This window comes from Protomyctophum parallelum, assembly GCF_964188405.1.
Source record: "Protomyctophum parallelum genome assembly, chromosome: 7".
NCBI lineage: Eukaryota > Metazoa > Chordata > Actinopteri > Myctophiformes > Myctophidae > Protomyctophum > Protomyctophum parallelum.
The window spans coordinates 21,224,572-21,245,616 of NC_139705.1; the positions used below are offsets into that span (position 1 = coordinate 21,224,572).

Consider the following 21,045-nt stretch of genomic DNA (forward strand, 5'->3'; position numbering starts at 1 on the left):
TGTGTTTTTTCCCATCCTATGCAGAACAGGAATTTTACAGAATTTCTCATTTTGAATTCATGCCCTTCAAAAATAAATGTATCTGCATACAGGAGTAGGCCTATATTGATCATCTATCCATCTGTCCGTGATTCTATTTCGATGATGGAAGAGGATGTGAATACTGATTCCTGAATAGTATTCATAGGGGGAGGGGAGACGTCCGATATCGCGAGCATTTCTGTCTTCACGAAATCGCGCGCTCTGGTGTCGTCCTGCAGGATTGTAAAATGGCGCATTGTTGTTTACACTACTAGAACTATATTTCAGTAACGAAGCATTTTAGAGGCAGTTCGCGAAAAGTGCAATTTATAATGTAATGCATACGTCGAGAGGTTCATGCATCTGTGACTGTAACTGCTTTTCGTTTGAGATAGCCTGCCGAAAATATCACATGCTAGCATTGTGGCTAACAGATAGCTAACATTCTATTTCCCTATTGTTAAGCAGAACAAATCGTGCAAAATGGGATATTTGAAGTTGATAGAGATTGAAAACTTCAAGTCGTATAAGGGACGACAAATCATAGGACCATTTCACAAGTTCACTGCGATCATTGGACCCAATGGATCCGGTATGTTATGCTAGCTATGTTATGGCTCAGCCAACGTAGAAGTTCGCAAGCTGAAGCTATGGCTAACGTAATGCATGCATGTATTGTTGACATCGAATCTGAGTGTGGAATGTACACGCGTTGTATTATGTGTTTGTACGGTTCGACTCGTCTGCAAAGGTGTGCATGATCCAACTCTTGAATTAATTCATGTCACCATTTAGACCCTTATGTATATTTGTACATCATTTTCAGATTAATTAAACATGAAGGTCCCCAATGGAAACAAGCCATGGTGCTTTCTTATAAATCCTCTTAGCAGACCTTGTATTGAACTTCACTTTCCTGTTAAGTCAATTATATCAATTATACCCCTATGTTTAGGGAACATAGACATATGTACTATTGAATCCTTTATAGTGGACATTTAACAGTTATAATTTAAGTATCTATGTACTTTAATACTGTTAATCAACAACAAAATAATGCTAGGTTATATTATTCCACTCTTTCTTTAAGCATTGTCAAAGTATGTCAACCCCTTGTCCCGGGGGTCATGGAGATATTTTTGACATAGATTTATCTTTGTGTGCAAACACTAGTCATTTATTATTCGTGGGTTATATTATGTGTGCTGTATGTTGTGTTTTAGGCAAGTCCAACCTTATGGACGCCATCAGCTTCGTGCTGGCGGAGAAGACCAGTAACCTGCGTGTGAAGACCCTGAAGGACCTTATCCACGGAGCGCCCGTGGGCAAGCCGGCCGCCAACAGAGCCTTCGTCAGCATGGTGTACCAGGAGGACGACGGCGAGGAACGCACCTTCACCAGGGTCATCATTGGTAGGTGGACACATGGCGGGGAATCTGGTGACGCTTAGCAGCACAGGGTTTCTCACAGTGGGTGCCTTGAGTTGATGCAAGCCTCAGAATACTTTGATAGTATTTGGAATGTATATCCATGTCACTTGCAATGTGGGTCTTTCTGTTCAGTCCAAAGTACATCAAGTCTCTTCACCAAAAATAGCCGATCTACAAGCTCGCAAAGTGTCATAGCGTGACACATGAGCTTGTTCAGCTCACGTTTACATATTTACATAACCATTAATAAGACATAAGGTGCTATATAGTAACAATGTAATTCAGGGGTGCTGTGGATTAAAACGTTATTTGTGACCTGAGCCAAAAATGTTTGAGAACCACTGCGCTAGCAGCTCAATGGACTCATCTGGGTGTGACATAAATGCTCGTCTGCAACAATTAAATAATGTAGTCAGACTTTATTTAATTTGCTCAAAGGAGAGATTTTATTTGTAAACAAAACTTGGCTGGGTTTCATAGCTTGTCTAGATATTCTAAATTCTGCATGTGAACCGGTGACGGCACCGTCTTGAAAAATGCAGCGAGGCAGCTGAACCTGGGATAAGGTGGAGGCATCGTGCAAAAGCAAATTTTCAAGCATCTTTCATGCATCTTTAATGTGCGTCTGGTTTTTTTCCATCAGGTTCGTCCTCGGAGTACCGTATCAACAGTAAAGTGGTGGGACTCTCTGAGTACAGTGAAGAGCTGGAGAAGCTTGGCATCCTCATCAAAGCGAGGAACTTCCTGGTCTTTCAGGTAAAACATTGTGCACAACATGTAACACGCAACACACCAAAACAAAACCACAACCATTCATTAGGGATGGGCATGAAAAGGCAACCAGTTGAGTAGCAAATGTGGGACAGGTGTAGACGACGTCTAAGCACCAAAAACGTGGCATTGCTGATAAAATTGTTGATCATGAGTGTATGGCGACTATCGGCATAAACTTGTTTAGTCACGAGAGGCTGAATTGGTGGGAAATGTTTACCTGTCAGACTCGCTGCTTGTCTAGAAATCACTTCTCCAAGATCCAGCGTTTTGTTCATTTATTTAAATTAAAAAACAATCCATTTAGCAGCATCATAACAAAGTGCAAAGTGCAAATAGCATACAGGTAGCATGGCGTGGTATTTTGCAATTCGTAAAGCAATTCGGTCAACAAAGTTCGACTTCTCCCCGTTTACCCCCTCTCTTTCCATTCCTTCCACTGACTTTACTACCTGACTGACGTAGCACCCAACACCATGTGACCCCAATGTGAATGGCGTGATCATTAAAACCCATCGAGCTGTCTATATCTATACCTGTCACCAACAATGAGATTGTGACAATTTATGAGCCCCAGTAGACCCTCTCTATACCTTATTGAGAACTGTCTAAAAGAAGTACGACAATGAGGTCTATGCACGTCCTTGGATTGACGTGTGACATATTGAATGTCCGACAGAACTGAAATTGGACATAGCATCTTGTGTGATTTGTAAGCCCCACGTTTAACCTCTCTTCCACTCTAGGGAGCTGTGGAGTCCATTGCCATGAAGAACCCCAAAGAGCGAACGGCTCTGTTTGAGGAGATCTCCCGTTCCGGGGAGCTGGCCCAGGAGTACGACCGAAGGAAGAAGGAAATGGTGAAAGCTGAGGAGGACACCCAGTTCAATTACCACCGCAAAAAGAACATTGCTGCTGAGCGAAAGGAGGCCAAACAAGAGAAAGAAGAGGTGGGTTGATTTTTTTTAAGCATTTGCCTCTCTGGAGTTCATTGAAACTTCCTCTACTTCAATTCATTGCATATTGGTTTAGTATTGCTATTGCGATACCACACTTAACCTTTTGTCACTTCATTATGTTATCACAACAAACATTCAACATCCCCTTTTTCTATCTTTCAAGTTTCTGTCTGTCCGTCACTGACATTGACACAGGTCTGAGGTTTATTATTTACTTATTTGGGTTTTATTTAAACGTTTTACTTACTGGTTGTTGTTTTTTGAGCGGTGCAAACCGCTCTTTTAAATGGCTGTGTGTCCCTGTGTCCATCTGTCTGTGCCTACGTCTGTTTGTTTAGAGTAGGACCTACTGACCCCAGCAGCATACTGATTGGGGTCAGGAAGGGTCATTACAATCCTTGTGCTTAAGTCAACAACTGCTTGACTCCAAGGCACACACACGCACAGTAACTATAACAATAAAAGTATACTTGCACTGCTCAGTTAGCATGGGTGCGATTTTTAATTCAATGGGTGACTCTCACAAATATCCATTGTACCTTTCCCCTTGACTTAACATGCCATATCTCTCAACTCTGGTTTTCTCTGGTCTGTCAGGCGGAGCGCTACCAGCGTCTGAAGGACGACGTGCAAAAGGCCCACGTCCAGATGCAGCTCTTCAAGCTCTACCACAACGAGGCGGAGATCGAGAAGCTGAACAAAGACCTGGCTCACCGCAACAAGGACATCGACAAGGACCGCAGGAAGATGGACCACGTGGAGGAGGAGCTGAAGGAGAAGAAGAAGGAGCTGGGCAGGCTGATGAGGGAACAGCAGACGGTGGAGAAAGAGATCAAGTGAGTGGAGATGATGATGATGTATTTGTCTCGGTCAGGCTGGGATCAGGATTACCCCAGCGAACAGGATACACAGAAGCATGAGCAGATGTTCGCATCTGGTGTTCTACTTTGTATAATCCCTCCCCCTCTTCAGTTTCGATCTAGGTTTCGATTTTGTTTGCAATGTCCGCCATTGTTGCTCGCTCACAGACCGCAGTCAGCGGACACTGCGGAGTGCAGACTTCCACAGTCGGTTCTCACCGGAGCACCGGACAGTCTGCTCCCCAACCCTCTCCCGGGGGAAAAGGAAACGGGGCTCAGGGCTGGGCAGCGGACCGGTGGGGGATATTAGGCGGAGGGGAGAGGTAGCCGTAGCCTCGGAGACGGTAGCAGTAACACCATCCGCCACTCGTGAACGCTCAGTAACGTGATCCCCTGCCCGGAGGGGAGTTATAAAAGCGGCGTCGCCAGGCTCTTAGCACCACCTCCCGTGCCCCAGGATTAGAAAGTAGAAACCCATGAGCGGGGAGGACTTGAGACACTAGACCATGAAACATCGCAGCCAATTGTTCTGTCTTTTTACTTGTTCATTTTTGCATTTAAAATATAGATTCGCTATCGAATCGCCTGATTGCACCAATCATGACCTGACGAAAATGTAACTTAAACATCGAAACGTTGTCACTTTTTACTTGCACCCTGTTATTAAACTAAGGGCCTAAATTGTCTGAGCTGCTGAGTGCCTTCTTGTTCGCATGCACCAACATAGTCCTTATTAGTAGTAGTTATTAGTTTGTGCCGTTTCAGTAAGCGTATTATGTTCGCTTTTGTCACTTCTGACAGAGGGGGTCACAGTGCAGTGCTTTGGGGTTAGAGCAGCCTCGTCAGTCGGACAGAGCGAGCAGGCTGAGGAGGCGGGCAGTGGAAGTTATTTAGCAGCGTGCGTGCGTGCGGTTTGATTTTGCATAAAAGCTTTTGAAAGGGGAAACGATACAAACAGCAAGCAACGGACAATCAGTTAAGTAGTATTTCAGAGAATACTTTCCTGTGTTAACTTTGTGTGCTGTTGTGCAGTGAAAACTCGACGGACTGTGTTCAGCCTAATGGTGGCGAAAGTGCATGGACCCTATGTAGTTTACTTATAGAGCCAGTCGAGGTAGAGGATGCCACTCTAACTTTATTGGATAAAATACATAGTCACTTAGACAAGGCTAAAACATAAGTCCGTGTCCTTTTTATGGACTTCTCCTCTGCTTTTAATACGGTCCAACCCCATCTTCTCCTAAGACGCCTGTGTGACTTGAACGTCAGTAGTAACCTCATTTTGTGGATTAGGGAGTTTCTGAGAGAGAAACCCCAACGAGTCTGTATTAATAACACTCTGTCTGACTGCCTTGTCCTGAATACTGGCGTTCCACAGGGGTGCGTTTTTATCTCCTCTGTTGTTTTCCCTATACACAAATTAGTTAAAATACAACAACAAAGAGTTCTCTCTGATAAAGTACGCTGATGACATGGCCTTGGTTGCCTGCCTGCAGGACGTTTCCACTTTCCAGACCCTCTTACTCCCAGCACATTGACCGTATTGCCACCTGGTTTGACAGCTTCCTTGACCTTAATGTCACTAAGACCAAGGAGCTGTGCTTGGGAGGGGGGTCAAGAGCAGAGGGCTCAGGGTCCATCTTTAGGCCTGTTACTATGAGTGGGGAGGAAGTGGAGCAGATCAGTGACTTATATATCTGGGAACAACCATAGACAATAAACTCACCTTTCAGACCAATGCAGATAACATCTACAAAAAGGCAAGGCAGCGGCTTTATCTTTTTTAAGTTTTAATGCTAGCAAACACAGAGTGTTCTCACTTTTAACATCGTGTCCTGGTTTGGGAATCTCTCAGTTAGAGATAAAAACAAGCTCACCCAGGTAGTCAACCAGGCATGTAAGATCATTGGAGACAAACAATTGCAACTTCAGGACATATACAACTGCTCCATAACCAAAAAAGCATTTCAGATTTACAACGATTCTACCCACCCTCTTTGCTCTGCATTTGACTTGTTGCCATCGGGCAGGAGGCTTAGGGCAAAATTAGCTAAAAAGAAGGGTTACAAGACTTTGTTTGTGCCAACTGGTGTGGACATTTTAAATAAAATGTTTAATTAAATAGTTCACCTAATCCCCACTGTTCATGATCACGGCTGCTGTGTTTATGTGAATGCATTTTATATAGTATTTTAATGCATCTGTGTAGTTTATGTAATGTTTTATTTTTTTTAAGATTTTTTTTTTTTGCGGCTTACGCCTTTTATTGATTTTTGAAGGGACAGACAGTAGGCTGACAGGAAACGGGAGAGAGATGGGGGGATGACATGCAGTAAAGGCCGTGTCGGGTCCGGGAGTCGAACCCGCGGCACACTGCGACTGGATTACCAGTCCGGTGCCCAGACCGTTACGCTACGGCCTGGGCTGTAATGTTTTATTGTTGTAAACTGACTGCCGGTGTGCCAAAGACAAATTTCCATTTATGTAAATTAATTTCAGTATTCAGTATTCTCGCCGTGGCGTGAGCTCCCCCTCCAGAGATACTTCCGGGTCCCACTTTTGTGTCACTTTTGTGTCCCCATAGAGTTTTACTGTGTCCCTCCGTCGGACTAAATCTGAGACGAAAAGAACCACGAAAGTCTCATTTTACCGCTTTCCTTGCAACAACAAAGCTACTGGTCTCCCGAGTCCCTAATCTGACAGGCCGTCTGCCCCACACTGAATACTATCGCCATTTTATTTCATTGTGTCAACTAAATCCTCATTAATGCAAACTAGATTCAACATACTCAACTATAATATAACAAAATATTGTACTGAGCAAATGGACTGTTACCGAAACTTACCACCTTCAATAATATTGATAATAATAGTCTTTATTGTCTCCACATATATTTTCTTTGTCATGGACACTTGTACAGAACATTAATAATTCTACTCGAGTTGGAAGCATTAAGACGCATTTAACCCTCAATGGCTTCCTTTCTGAAAAATAACATCATTGTGAAAAGATTCATGCGTTTAGATATTCTATTTACAATGAGATGTGGACGGGAGCTGGTGCCACTTGGACCCGGACGTAACGTAGGACTACAAAATGCAGAATTGAGACATTAGATTGTGTCAAAGGTCATGTCTCACCTAGAGACAGGATCTGACATGAATTTGGATGTGATGGTCAAGATTCAGTTTATCCCTTGAGAAAGCAGGCAGGCTCTATTAGCTCAATGGCAGGAATTCGGGGTAGAAGAGGAAGGTACATGGTGCAGCTTTAACTGGAAGAAACCTCAGGCAGAAAATACAACTTGGAATATTTAACATACTGGCCTGTAGTCAACATCATATAAAATGTCATAACTTTTAGCGTCGTAAACGTGGGACCATTGATGCAACTGAACACAAATAATACCAACGTTATGTGGTAGATGTTTATTTGATTTTCAAATAATTTCCATACATACATACCGTACATACAATCAAAGGTAAAAATACACTAAATAAAACGATTACAAACATAAGGAAATTGGTGAACCAAACTGGTGATTCTATATTTTATGATGAAAATGTTTAGCAGTAAAAGCATCATTGTACATTATGTTAAGTAACTTTATTATTAGAAATAATAGCCATCAATTGATATTACCTTTTATACTGTTTTATAAGTTATCATCATGATGCTCCAGAAAAAGATCATTAAGATAATCATGATAATCATTCATCATAATCATGATAATCATCACCACCATCATCATCATCATGATGGTCCAGATAATCATCATAATCATGATCATCATGATGGTCCAGATAATCAAGATAATCGTCATAATCATGATCATGATCATCATCATCATCATGTCTAACTATGTCATGCATAGTTACAGTTACACTGACCTTCCATGGTAACATCCTAAGAGGGATGTTGGACTGATCAGTCCAAATGAATGGAAAGAGTGTGTCAGTGAAAGTGTGTGTGAAGGTGTGTAGGTGTGCGTTAGTATCAGGATCAGAGAAGGACAGCTTCCCTCTGTTCCAGTCCAGCTTGACTCTGATCTTTTGCGGTTTCTGCTCCACTGAGACGTCAGTGAGACGTCAGTGAGACGTCAGTCACCACTCCTCAGTGAGGAGAGTGCTGAGTATTTACCTTCAGAAAACTGGAGTTTGTATTGACCCCCTGTGGATCCCTTCCTCTGAAAAGACTCTGATAATGTCCTTCATCTTGTTCCAGACTCTGTAGGTCAGGTTCCCCAGGTGTTTGGTCACGTCTATCAGTGCTCCTGATCCTGGCTGTTGGTCTTGCAGTGTGAACTGGACTCTTTCCATTGTGGTCTTGTAGTTCTGCAGGAATGAGATGTGTTCTGCTTTCAGCTCCTCCTCTGAGGCTCTGATTGTGTGTGAAAGGGTTAATATGTCTCTGTTTAGACCCTCAATCTTCTCCTTCGTCATCTGACTCTTCTGCTGCTCTTCATCTCTCAGTTCAGCAATCCTGGCCTCCTCTTCATCCTGTAGAAACTGATGAAGCTTCTTAAACTGTTCCTTCATCTGCATCTCTGTCTCTCTGGTCTGGAGCTTTATGTGTTCTGCAGTTAGATCACAGTTTATTTTTACAGTATTGAAGACCTCTAGCTTCTCCTGTAAAGGCTTCAGTAATTTCTGGACTTCCTCCTTGTGATCTTCTGCGGCTTCATCAATGGGTCTGAAATGGTGCTTGGCGTGTTTTTGTGAATGAAGACACACGACACACACTGGCTATTGACATTCTTGACAAAAGACTTTGAGTTTCTCAGCGTGCAGACTGCAGAGATCCTCAACCTCAGGCCCTGTTGATGTTCTCTGCTGTCTCTCCTGTATGAAGGCCTCACACAGGTTCTTCAGAGACAGGTCTATAAGTCCATCCCTTGATTGTCTCTTCTTGCAAACCGGACATTCCTTTATTTCCTTCCTTCCACCAGTCCTGCAGACAGGCTTTGCAGAAGCTGTGGCTACATGAGAGGAGAACAGGCTCTTTAAAGACGTCATGACACACAGGACAGGAAACATCCTCTTCTGAGAGAGAGACCTTGGAAGACATTTTGTCTCTGAGTGAAGCTATTCAAACAATCTTCTCAAGACCGGAAACAGCCAGCCAGTGGTGGTAACACTCTGTCTTCTAGAATGTTCCCTGAAGTTTATTTTTGCTGTGAATCGTGGCTCTTGTTAAAGTCCAAGTCAGCAGCAGGTTCCAGTGGTCCGGGTCCGTGTTCCCTCCTGTAGCTGTGCAAAGACAGTCTCTCCTCCTCACTGGATGTTGTGTGTTTGATCCGAAGGTCAATCTTACCGTCTCAGATGAGTCAGGCAAGAGGTGGAGCTTTGACAGACCTGTTGCAAAGTTCACAGACGCATGCACACACATACATACATTGACCATTCAAAGTGTTTTACAATGTACACCTTATCTTATTAACCCTTGTACACAAACTAGAGACAGCTGCTGTATATACCAGTCACCTGTCTGCTATTCATGAGCAGTTAAGGCTCTCACCTTTTGCGTTTATTCTGTGTTTAATCAGAGGCATAACATGATTCAAAAGTTAAAAACGCTGTAGTGTGCATGCCAGGTGGCTAGGTACACTGCCAGATATACCAGTCACACATGCGTAGTACTACTTCTGTTCTACTTCCTATCACAGCTGTGACGTAAACAAGACATGTGAGTTCGTTCCCGTTCTCGCCTATGTATTTAGCCGTTTTCTGTAGTGACCGTTGCCGTGTAACCGTTGCCTAAAACCCTTTAAAAAATGCAATTATTTTAAAGCCACTCTTATCCCCTTCCAGAGAGAAAGATTCCGAGCTGAACCAGAAGCGGCCCCAGTACATCAAGGCCAAAGAAAACACCTCGCACAAGATCAAGAAGCTGGAGGCAGCGAAAAAGTCCCAGCAGAACGCCCAGAAGCTGTACAAGAAGCGCAAGGCGGACATGGATGAGCTGGACAAGGAGATGAAGGCAGTGGAGCTGACCAAGCAGGAGTTTGAGGAGCGCATGGAGGAGGAGGCCCAGAGTCAGGGCCAGGACCTCACGCTAGAGGAGAACCAGGTCTGATGTTTGGCCTGCTTGACCAATTATTATCCTTTTTTTCTTTTTTTATCCACGCAAAAACCGTTATTACTGCTACAAAAGTACACAAATATATATGGGTGGCTGGTGTCAACAGATCTTTCCATCTCTCAGTACTTCTGCTTCAGTAAGGAAGACTTTCACTTTTGTAGGTGGTCTCAGGTTGGCTAGATTGTTCGGTGTGAATGCTCTCGTGAAATGGTGTAATGGCACCATCAGAATAGCTAGTTTAAATCTATCTCTCACCACTCTCACCCCCCCCCCCCCCCCCCTCTATCTGTCCTACAGGTGAAGCAGTACCATCGTCTGAAGGAGGAGGCCAGTAAACGTGCAGCAACCCTGGCCCAGGAGCTGGAGAAGTTTAACCGCGACCAGAAAGCCGATCAGGACCGCCTGGACCTGGAGGAGAGGAAGAAAGTGGAGACAGAGGTATACTTCATCATGATAACGGTTGGAAATAATTTTCCAAATGCTGCTGAAGTGTGTGTGTGTGTGTGTCTGTGTGTCTGTGTGTCTGACTGACTGACTGACTGACTGACTGACTGACTGGTTTAAAAATGTATCTTTATCTGTTGACCATCCTAATGATGGTTGGTTCAGGCTTTTACTATGTTTGAATATGTATGCTTAATTGCCTATGCAAGTATGATTTTATAACTGTGAGGTACCAGAGAACTGTAGGGGAGGTAAACTGATAAACAGGACGTTTCTGTAACAATGGCTGCGTATAGAGCTGGGCAGTATATTGCTATATAATATATATATATATCAATATTGTGATATGACTATGAGACTAGATATCTGGGATTTTGGTTATTGTCCAATTCCTCATACAGCATGTGAACAATGAACATACTGTGCAAATATGTTTGATTGAATTTAGCAGGGGGGAAAATGAAACGAGGACCACTAATCTGAGCTTCTTCTGAAGGGAGGCTTAGACTTTGAAAACCCCCGAAATAGATGTTCTCTTGTGTGTTTCACCCTCTAGGCCAAGATCAAACAGAAGATCCGTGAAATTGAAGAAAACCAGAAACGTATTGAGAAGCTTGAAGATTACATCACAACCAGCAGGTGTGTGTGACACTAAAAGGACACCGCTGGTGTTTATCACACTTTGTACCATAAACATAATCCATCATTGTCAAAACAAGGAAAAGTACAAAAATAACTATGAAACATATTTTATAATTCCTAAAAGGACACATTGGACTGCAATGTAGTCCAGGAAGTTTCATAAATGTGAATAGTAACACTGTAACTACTTCTTCACAGTATCATTTAACATACCGTACTGAAACGTTTAGCTGCTTTTTTCACTGGGGCTATATATCAATTATGCGGTTAACCATGTTACTAGATGTTTGGATCCAATGTGATTAGCGTCTCATTCCTCACTCTTAATTTTTCTCCTCAGACAATCTCTGGACGAGCAGAAGCGCATGGAGGAAGAGTTGACGGAGGAGGTGGAGCAGGCTAAGAGGAGGATTGACGAGATCAACACGGAGCTCAACCAGGTACTGAACTCACCCTAATCACCCACACATAATAACAGAGTTCAAGTTCAATTAACAATGAGATACGTTTTCCATGGCAAATTTCATATAAATGTGATGGACAAAACGGTACTTTATTTTTATGTGTGTGTGTTGTCTGTAGGTGATGGAGCAACTGGGTGATGCCAGGATTGACAGGCAGGAGAACAGCCGCCAGCAGCGCAAGGCAGAGATCATGGAAAGCATCAAGAGGCTTTACCCTGGCTCTGTGGTAAGACAGCCAACTCCAGTCATCGTTGACCCTTAGTAGTTTGGCCTTGTTTTCCTATGCTAACAGAAAGCCCTTATCCACAGGTATATAATATTGTAAGAACTGGGTTTGCTTCCCTGCTTGGCTAATATGATTTAGTTTCATATGAGCTTGATATAAATGAAACATGGTCAATTCACTCTGCCCCTCCTCTAACCACCTCTTCCTCCCTGCAGTACGGCCGTCTGATTGATCTGTGCCAGCCCACTCAGAAGAAGTACCAGATCGCTGTGACCAAGGTGCTGGGGAAGAACATGGACGCCATCATTGTTGACTCTGAGAAGACAGGCAGAGACTGTATCCAGTACATCAAGGAACAGAGGGGAGAGCCTGAGACCTTCCTGCCTCTTGACTATCTGGAGGTATGTTCGAAGGGACTTGGTTTGCTGTTCACAATGCAGTGGTGGGACCTTTTTAGACAGCATGTAATTTTAATCCCACAAATGGCATCTGAGAAAATGTACAGATTTTATTTTTAATCAAATGTCTTCTTTGTTATTCCAGGTAAAACCTACAGATGAGAAACTGAGAGAACTGCGCGGAGCCAAGCTTGTGATCGATGTCATCCGCTATGAGCCTCCCCATATCAAGAAGGCCCTGCAGTATGCCTGTGGCAACGCACTGGTCTGTGATAATGTAGAAGATGCTCGTAGGATTGCCTTTGGAGGGCCATACAGACACAAGGTAAACACACGCACACATTCTGACTGGTCAATCTACAAGCCCATAACACATCATCAGGTGACAAGAATTTTAAAATAAATGAAACACAGTGGAACTGAGCCTTTGTGCGGACTTCCCTCTTTTTAACATTGTATCTACCGTTTCTCCAGCACCAGCGAGGGACTGGATGTGCGCAACCTACTAGTTTTTAAATCTAATGGCTGTCTGAAATAATATTATGGAAGATGCTCCTTGTTTTCGTCTTACATTCTTTCCTTCCCTGTGACCAGACTGTCGCCCTGGACGGTACACTCTTCCAGAAGTCTGGTGTGATCTCTGGAGGAGCCAGTGACCTGAAAGCCAAGGCCAGGCGCTGGGACGAGAAGGCAGTGGACAAGCTCAAGGATAAGAAGGAGAAACTCACTGAGGAACTCAAGGTAACCTTTCACTCTTAGCTTTAGGCATGTTTGTGGAAGCTTGGGTTTATATAGAATGTGTATATATGTCGTTGTAAGTTATAGAATTCTTCTAATTCCCAGCTGTTGCCTTGCCTTTCTCTCTCTAGGAGCAAATGAAGGCCAAGAGGAAAGAGGCTGAGTTGCGTCAGGTGCAGTCTCAGGCCCATGGCCTGCAGATGAGACTGAAATACTCCCAGAGTGATCTGGAGCAGACCAAGACCCGCCACCTGTCCCTCAACATGCAGGTGGGCCACCTTGCAGAGTATTATTGGTCACTTTTGGCTGATTGGCTTAATGTGGAACTTTAAAATAAACAACATTTTGTTTGCATCGTGTAGGAGAAGTCCAAGCTGGAGAGTGAGCTCGCCAACTTTGGCCCTCGCATCAACGACATCAAGAGGATCGTCCAGTCCCGTGAGAAGGAGGTCAATGACCTCAGGGACCGCATGAATGTGGTGAGTGAACCTGTCCCTGTCCAGGAACCACTAGACATCTTACTAATGACTTGTATTAATGTTCAATAACTGCAGATATATCGCAAGGATGCATATAGCACTCTTGTTCCCACACATGTTCCTGGTCAGGCTCAATGGCCTGGACATCTCTGGTCTCTAGTTTGTGACCCTTAGCTGCCGTGGCTGCCTCTGATTGAGTCCTCAGTTTGGACTTGGACATTTAGATGATAAACTAAAGTATTACTAAAGTATTTAGGGCTAAAAGGGTCCCTAATTTTGTCCAAGTGCACAGTATCCCTGTGTGATTCACTCTTTGTCCCTTCTTACCTGAAACTGGGTTGTCCTTACAACAGTTCCCTGCCCACAGTCAGGTAGTACACTTGGTCTGCATTTGAAATGTCAAATCATCAACCGGATTGAGAATCTAAACGCTCAGCTTTGACATAAACCCTTAAATATGATTAAATATAGTTATGTGCAGAATCTACAGATTGAATAGCACTTAACACAAGCTGTGCCTTTGTGTTGTTCTCCAGGTAGAAGATGAGGTGTTTTTGGAGTTTTGTGTGGAGATTGGCGTGAGGAACATCAGAGAGTTTGAAGAGGAGAAGGTGAAGAGGCAGAATGAGATTGCCAAGAAGCGGTGAGTCCATCCACACTGTGGCTGTTCAGTCTTAGACTCTCCCACCAGGTTGCAGGCTATGTGAACCATCAGCTAAATGACAAAGACCAAATTACTTGTATCATCATGTATGCATTGTAACGCAAAGCATATTTCCTGTTAAAAAATGCCAGTCTGGAGTTTGAGACCCAGAAGACCCGTCTGGGCATCCAGGTGGACTATGAGAAGAACCAGTTGAAGGAGGACCAGGAGAAAGTCATGATGTGGGAGCAGACCGTCAAGAAGGATGAGGCAGAGATTGAAAGACTCAAAAAGGTAAATAACCTGGATGTGACGCACTCATTCCGGCTTTATGCTCATGATGACATCACAATACCAGTTATGTTCTTGACATTCAAGCTACTCTTTGACAAACACAGACGTGTGGAGCATGGAGACTTATAATCAACCTTGAGTGTATAAAATGTTGCTCTTACTTCATACTGGAGTATTCGTAAATGCCCAGTGCCTTGGTTTGGACGCCAAGGCATGTTATATTTTGTCTGGCTCCTGTCATCCTTCCTCTCTTCCTGTAGGAGGAGCACAGACACATGAAGATCATCGATGAGACCATGGCCCAGCTTCAGGACCTGAAGAACACACATCTGACCAAGAAGTCTGAGGTCAACGACAAGAACCATGAAATGGAAGAGATCCGCAAGAAACTGGGCGGGGCCAACAAGTCAGTAAACACATGCAGCTGCCTGCATACTTATAATCTGACTGGTGGTGAAATGAATGATCAATTCATGTTAATAAGACAGAAAGTATTAAATAATATTTTTGTATATAATCTGTTTAGTGATGACTCATGTATAAACATTTACGGTATATTTGTAAATTATAACCTTCATTCTACATTTTAAAATGTATGCTTTTGGCGGTAGGGTAAAACATATTTTACATGTCAGTTTGAATTGAGGTTCAGTAAAAGTTTCTTGACATCCAGTCTCATTTGATCATTTATTTGTGTGTGTGTATTCCAGAGAACTGACCCAGCTCCAGAAGGAGGTTACGGCCATTGAGACCAAACTGGAGCAGAAACGCAGCGATCGTCACAACTTACTGCAGGCCTGTAAGATGCAGGACATCAAGTTGCCTCTCCGCTCTGGAACCATGGATGACATCAGCCAGGGAGAGGTACAGACGACAGACTTTTATATTTATAGTACCCATGGATATATAGTTAGTCTATACTGTATGTATATGCACACGCAAACACCATGGATATATAGAGTTAGTGTATATGCACACGCAAACACACACATCCCTACATGATGAGTCGTTATTTATCGTCGCTGTCCGGCGACAATCTCCATTATGTCAAGCTATAGTAGTGAAAATTGCAGATCTACAAGCTCACGTCACGACGCATCTCGATGGGTTTTGAGCTTGTAGATCTGCTATTTTCAGTATTTCAACCCCCCAAAAAAATCCCATTTCCTGAAATTATTGGACATAATGAGGTTTCCACCTGACAGTCACGTTGTTGTGTCCTTCCAGGGCTCCCAGGCGGAAGAGTCCAGCAGCAGTCACAGTAAGAGTGATAAGAGTGAGAGGGCATCCAGCACTGTGCTGGCTAAAGAGGCCCTCATAGAGATCGACTACAGCAACCTGTCTGAGGACCTCAAGGTAAGCAAGGCCACACAACACATGCTCCACCTAAACATCCGTGTCCTTGTTCACCAATATCGAAATAATCACTAATCCTTGTCGGATATTATGATTGTTGTTTAGTTACCACTTTATTCAAGTTACCACTAGGATAAAGGCCATATGTTTATGGTTAACTTATAAGTGGTGAAGGAGTGCTAAAACCGTTTGCTCGACATGAATGCCTGATGGCCCAAAATGTGAAACTGAGACCAAAAGTTGAATGTGTTTGAACCTTTATGCAAAACTGACACAAATGTAAAGTGTGCCACAAGAGAGGATTGTACCATACAACAGGCGTCTTGTTTCTAGAGACACTTCCCAGTGTTATTGCCCCCCCCCCCCTGTCTCTCTCTGGACAGGATGCACTGGCAGAGGACGAGATCAAAGCCGAGATGAACACGCTGCAGCAGCGTCTGAATGAGCAACAGAGCATCCTGCAGAGGATCAGTGCACCCAACATGAAAGCAATGGAGAAACTGGAGAGCGTCAGGGACAAGTTCCAAGAGACCAGTGATGGTGAGACCATGGGAGCTAGATAACAGATTAATGATGGGATAGAGGGTGGTAGGGGTTGGGATCCGGAACCAGTTTAACGCACTGTTGGTCATAGTTGGTGTGTGGACTTCATGTCTGCTATAGACCGATTCCGTAGCGGTTTCATGGTCGCAGCCTACGTATTTCCTGTAGGCGGACTCGACGTAGCTGCGGGGATAAAACCCTCACCAGGCGCACCTCTTCCACTACAGTGAACGGCAGAGTGACTGATGTTAGTTTGCCTCAAACTTTACTCCTTTACCTGCTTTTTTTACTAACGCTAACGTTACAAAGATGCCCAGAACATCGAGATGAACCTGTGTAGTTTATGGCTGCTCCAACAGTAGTGGCAACATAAAAAATAAAAGAAAACGGAATGTCTAATATCCACCGCGGTGGCTGAGACCAGAGCCATTGAGTAATGGTTGAGACGAAGCAGGGAAAGATACATATCGCCAGTCTTACCCAATACCAAATCTTTCTGTTTTATGAACACAAGGCTCCTGTATTTTATACCTCATACTAAGCATTTAAAGTATGAGGTATAAAGTACACTGGCGTTATGTATCTTTCCCTGCTTCGTCTCAACCATTACTCAATGGCTCTGGTCTCAGCCACTGCGGTGGATATTAGACATTCCGTTTTATTTTATTTTTTATGTTGCCACTACTGTTGGAGCAGCCATAAACTACACAGGTTCATCTCGATGTTCTGGGCATCTTTGTAATGTTAGTGTTAGTAAAAAAGCACGTAAAGGAGTAAAGTTTGAGGCAAACTAACATCAGTCACTCTGCCGTTCACTGTAGTGGAAGAGGTGCGCCTGGTGAGGCTTTTATCCCCGCAGCTACGTCGAGTCCGCCTACAGGAAATACGTAGGCTGGGACCATGAGACCAGCTACGGAATCGGTCTATACAATCCCTCCCCAACCCTTGTCCAATAGGCACGTTAGCAGCGAGGAGATGGGGCAAGCTGTCCTTCTCCCCCATAGAGATGCATGTTAAATGACAGGATTTCTCCAGTGTTGGGAACGTTCATTCATTTTATGAACTAGTTCAGTTCACAGTTCAGAAATTAAAAAAGGAACTAGTTCAGTTCATAGTTCCTAATTCAACATTTTGAACTAAATAAAAGTTCATGGTTCCAAAAAATTTAACAATTTTAGTTTTTTATTTATTTATTGCCACAGCCCATAGCCATATAGAACCGCAGACTTTATTGAATAAAAAAACCCTTGGGGATTAATAAAGTGACAACTTTTACAATATCTCCATTACCATTATCCAAATTAATTCCTTATTATATATATTTCTTTACATTTTGGGGAAAAAATAGCTCTTTGCCACAGAATTCTTAATCCTTTTCCTTGTCTTTATTATGGGCCAACTTGTGAAAGCTGCATGCTTTTATTGTGAAGGGTCTCCTTTCTTACAGCCTGCAAGCTCACAGCCACAGCCTACAAGCTCACAACGCGTTAAGCCGTGTTTATGTTCAACAACAGCCATGAAAAATAACATTGACAGCTATGAGGTGGCGAAAGCTTGACCTGCATAGTTAGCAACAGTTGCTAAACTATTTGAATTGGCATTGGACAATCGCTTTTTGGGGTGGGGTTTAGCTAAGGGCTAATTGCAATACTCTCTTTTTTTTAATTTCAAGGATCATCATAACTCAGACAGAGTCTACAAATGAAACTCTGAGACTGTACAAATACAACAGTTTGTACAGTTTCAGACCTGTAAAGGGTACTTTTTCTTTTTTTGTTTTAATGGGTAATCTCACAGAGACTCGAGTTCTCATTCTGAAGAGAGACCAGGTCTCTTTTATATATAGTTATATACAGTGCCTAACTGAAGTTAGTGCCTTGTTTTCCTCATGAAGTCTGATCCTCTCTGTCTCTCAGAGTTCGAGGCCGCCCGTAAGAGAGCCAAGAAAGCCAAACAGGCCTTTGAGCAGATCAAGAAGGAGAGGTTTGACCGTTTCAACGCCTGCTTCGAATCCGTAGCCACCAACATTGATGAGATCTACAAGGCCCTCTCACGCAATAGCAGTGCTCAGGTAGGCACCCCGATAAAGTAGTACTTCAGTTACACAATGCTAATATGCATGGCATAGACTTGAGGTTGCAACCAAGCAAATTAAGAGAAGAAAAATACTTTACATTTCTTACATTGACCAAGGAAAGAGGGATTCCATTTTTAAATGTAACCTGATGATCCCTATATCAACAGTTAATTCCCCAATTATTTCCACTAGTTGCTTGTAGTGGAACTTTTTAGACGTGTCTGTCCACATCCCATAGGCTTTCCTGGGCCCAGAGAACCCTGAGGAGCCTTACCTGGATGGCATCAACTACAACTGTGTGGCTCCAGGGAAACGATTCAGACCCATGGACAACCTGTCTGGAGGAGAGAAGACAGTAGCCGCTCTGGCCCTGCTGTTTGCTATCCACAGGTAGAGGAAGGAAGTGTTAATACATATTTACATTTATTCTTATTATTCATTCATCGTAATTGAGGTAGTTTTAAAGCGTCATATTGATTTTAAGTCCTATATTTTGCAGCCCTAGACTTCATTTACTGAAGTCATGGATATTTATTATTTACTTGAATTGTGAGACACTTACAATGATCACTGTGTTAAGTTTTGCTGTCATTTATTCATCTTGTGTTTAGTTACAAACCAGCTCCCTTCTTTGTTCTGGATGAGATTGATGCGGCTCTGGACAACACCAACATTGGCAAGGTTAGTGTACGAGTAGAGATTCTCATTCTGTTGAGACTTGACCGTTTCTAAATGCTCCTGCAATCACACTTAGAAATGTGACTGAATATTTCACTCTCTATCCCAGGGATGTCAAACTCAAATACACCGTGGGCCAAAATAAAGAAATTGGTACAAGTCGAGGGCCGGACTGTGTTTCAACACACGGGCCATTTTTTGGGGAGAGGGGTATAGCTGAAAGTTGACCACAAGTGAGAAGACGCATGCTTGCGCTTGCGGGCCCTCGATACGTGCCAATGCACTCGCAGTGCATTGTGGGACTTGTAGTATTATGGTGGTCCGTGCAATATACCAGAGGGCCAGTTCTAATACTAATTCAATATCTACCCGCGGGCCAAAGATAATTCATTCACGGGCCTGATTTGGACCCCGGGCCTTGAGTTTGACATATATGCTCTATCCTTTCTAGGTTGCCAATTACATCAAGGACCAGTCTGTACAGAACTTCCAGGCCATTGTCATCTCTCTGAAGGAGGAGTTCTACACCAAGGCAGATTCACTCATTGGAGTCTACCCGGAGGTGTGTCTTGCTTGTCATTTGTGCTATATAATAGTCAAATATGTAATATTTCATTGCTGTCGGGCAGAAACGTTGTATCTCCATCTTTCAAATTATTTTCATATATTTTTAATTATGCCCTACTTTATATGGCATTAATGTGTCACACAAAAGTACTAAAAATGGCTAACCTACAAGCTCATAACACATTTTTGAAAGATTTCATAAGTGAAGTCTGCCTGTGGATTTTATCAAACTATTACCAATAAAAAGTAATAAGACGAGCGTGTGACTAAATAACTACATTGGATCATGTCCAGATTCTCCACCTGACAACGACAATACATAAAATAATTGTTATACCCCAAGTAATGTTCGGAGTAAGGTCTGGAAACGAAGATCAGTTAGTTTTGATGTATGGCCCAACATCATTAAAAACAACTAGTATGTATGATGTCATGTGGGACCTAACAAACTCACAACAAACTGACTGACCTTTGCAATGTTTTTATGAACAATGCTGATTTCCAAACATTCCTGTTTTGTTTTTTTAAAGTTGTAAAGTTTCCTTCTCCTCTATTCACAGCAAGGGGACTGTGTCATCAGCAAAGTTCTCACCTTCGACCTCTCCCAGTATCCTGACGCTAACCCAAACCCCAACGAATAGGACAGCCACCCCCACCCCCACAACACTGTCAAGTGGACTGTCAAGTTGCTTATTATGTAGTCACAGTTTTATGTATGTATTATCTTTTAGCTCCTCCTAGATGTTTGCGATCATGGTTTTTAATGTTCTGGCTATGTTAGTTTAGTGAATTTTGAGTGATTTTTCAGAAGGGGGCGACTTCATAATGTTCTTTTTAGACTGCCACATGTACATTTTCATTTAAGGATTCAGTTCATTTCTAAATTTGTCCATGAAAGGAAAAACATTCTTTTTGAAAACGTTTGTACTTATGTTCTTTTTAGCTGTAACTTCTAAAGCCTTCAGACTGTCCTCTGTTGTGTGTTGTAAAGGATCTATTGGACATTTTTCACTTGCGTTACTTTTTACCCTTTTCTTTTTTAAAGCTATATCAAGAAGAATGTCTTAGCAGTAAGGTGGACACATTCCCATTGTTGATCACGTCAAACCCCAAGTCAACTTAAACCGTAGACTTCTGGAAAAGGCATTAGACAAACACCATTGTAAGACGGTGGAAATTAAATAAAAATTAAATTAAGGTGACAAAGCAATATGAATTATGTCCTTACTGTGAGAAGTCATCAGATATGGTCCAAAACTTCTCGATATATGGGTCCGAATGGTCTGTGTTACATGTCTATTCATTTGTATTGATTTCAGTAAATAAATGAATTATTTTACCTCTTTGAATTTGATTGTCTTTTCTCAGCCATT

General features: G+C 42.9%; 1 protein-coding gene across 1 annotated transcript; it reads left to right on the forward strand.

The window, feature by feature from the left end:
• The first annotated feature begins 247 nt into the window (after nucleotides 1-247).
• Nucleotides 248-21,011, forward strand: smc1a (structural maintenance of chromosomes 1A). The gene is made up of 26 exons (XM_083768803.1): nucleotides 248-613; nucleotides 1,245-1,433; nucleotides 2,095-2,207; nucleotides 2,969-3,172; nucleotides 3,779-4,017; nucleotides 9,853-10,111; nucleotides 10,421-10,561; nucleotides 11,124-11,206; nucleotides 11,550-11,649; nucleotides 11,792-11,899; nucleotides 12,115-12,300; nucleotides 12,443-12,622; nucleotides 12,892-13,038; nucleotides 13,167-13,304; nucleotides 13,398-13,514; nucleotides 14,051-14,157; nucleotides 14,310-14,451; nucleotides 14,712-14,857; nucleotides 15,162-15,315; nucleotides 15,679-15,807; nucleotides 16,191-16,347; nucleotides 18,267-18,421; nucleotides 18,666-18,817; nucleotides 19,039-19,108; nucleotides 19,557-19,667; nucleotides 20,233-21,011. The coding sequence occupies exons 1-26, from the start codon at nucleotides 505-507 to the stop codon at nucleotides 20,311-20,313; spliced, it is 3,717 nt and encodes a 1,238-aa protein (XP_083624929.1). The 5' UTR covers nucleotides 248-504; the 3' UTR covers nucleotides 20,314-21,011.
• Nucleotides 21,012-21,045: the final 34 nt, after the last annotated feature.

Excerpts from the sequence above, each read along its gene's own strand:
- smc1a (XM_083768803.1), top strand. The coding sequence starts at position 505 with ATGGGATATTTGAAGTTGATAGAGATTGAAAACTTCAAGTCGTATAAG. Across the intron at positions 11,900-12,114 it reads GGCTTTACCCTGGCTCTGTG|TACGGCCGTCTGATTGATCT; the intron begins GTAAGACAGCCA and ends TCCTCCCTGCAG. Across the intron at positions 15,808-16,190 it reads ACCTGTCTGAGGACCTCAAG|GATGCACTGGCAGAGGACGA; the intron begins GTAAGCAAGGCC and ends CTCTCTGGACAG.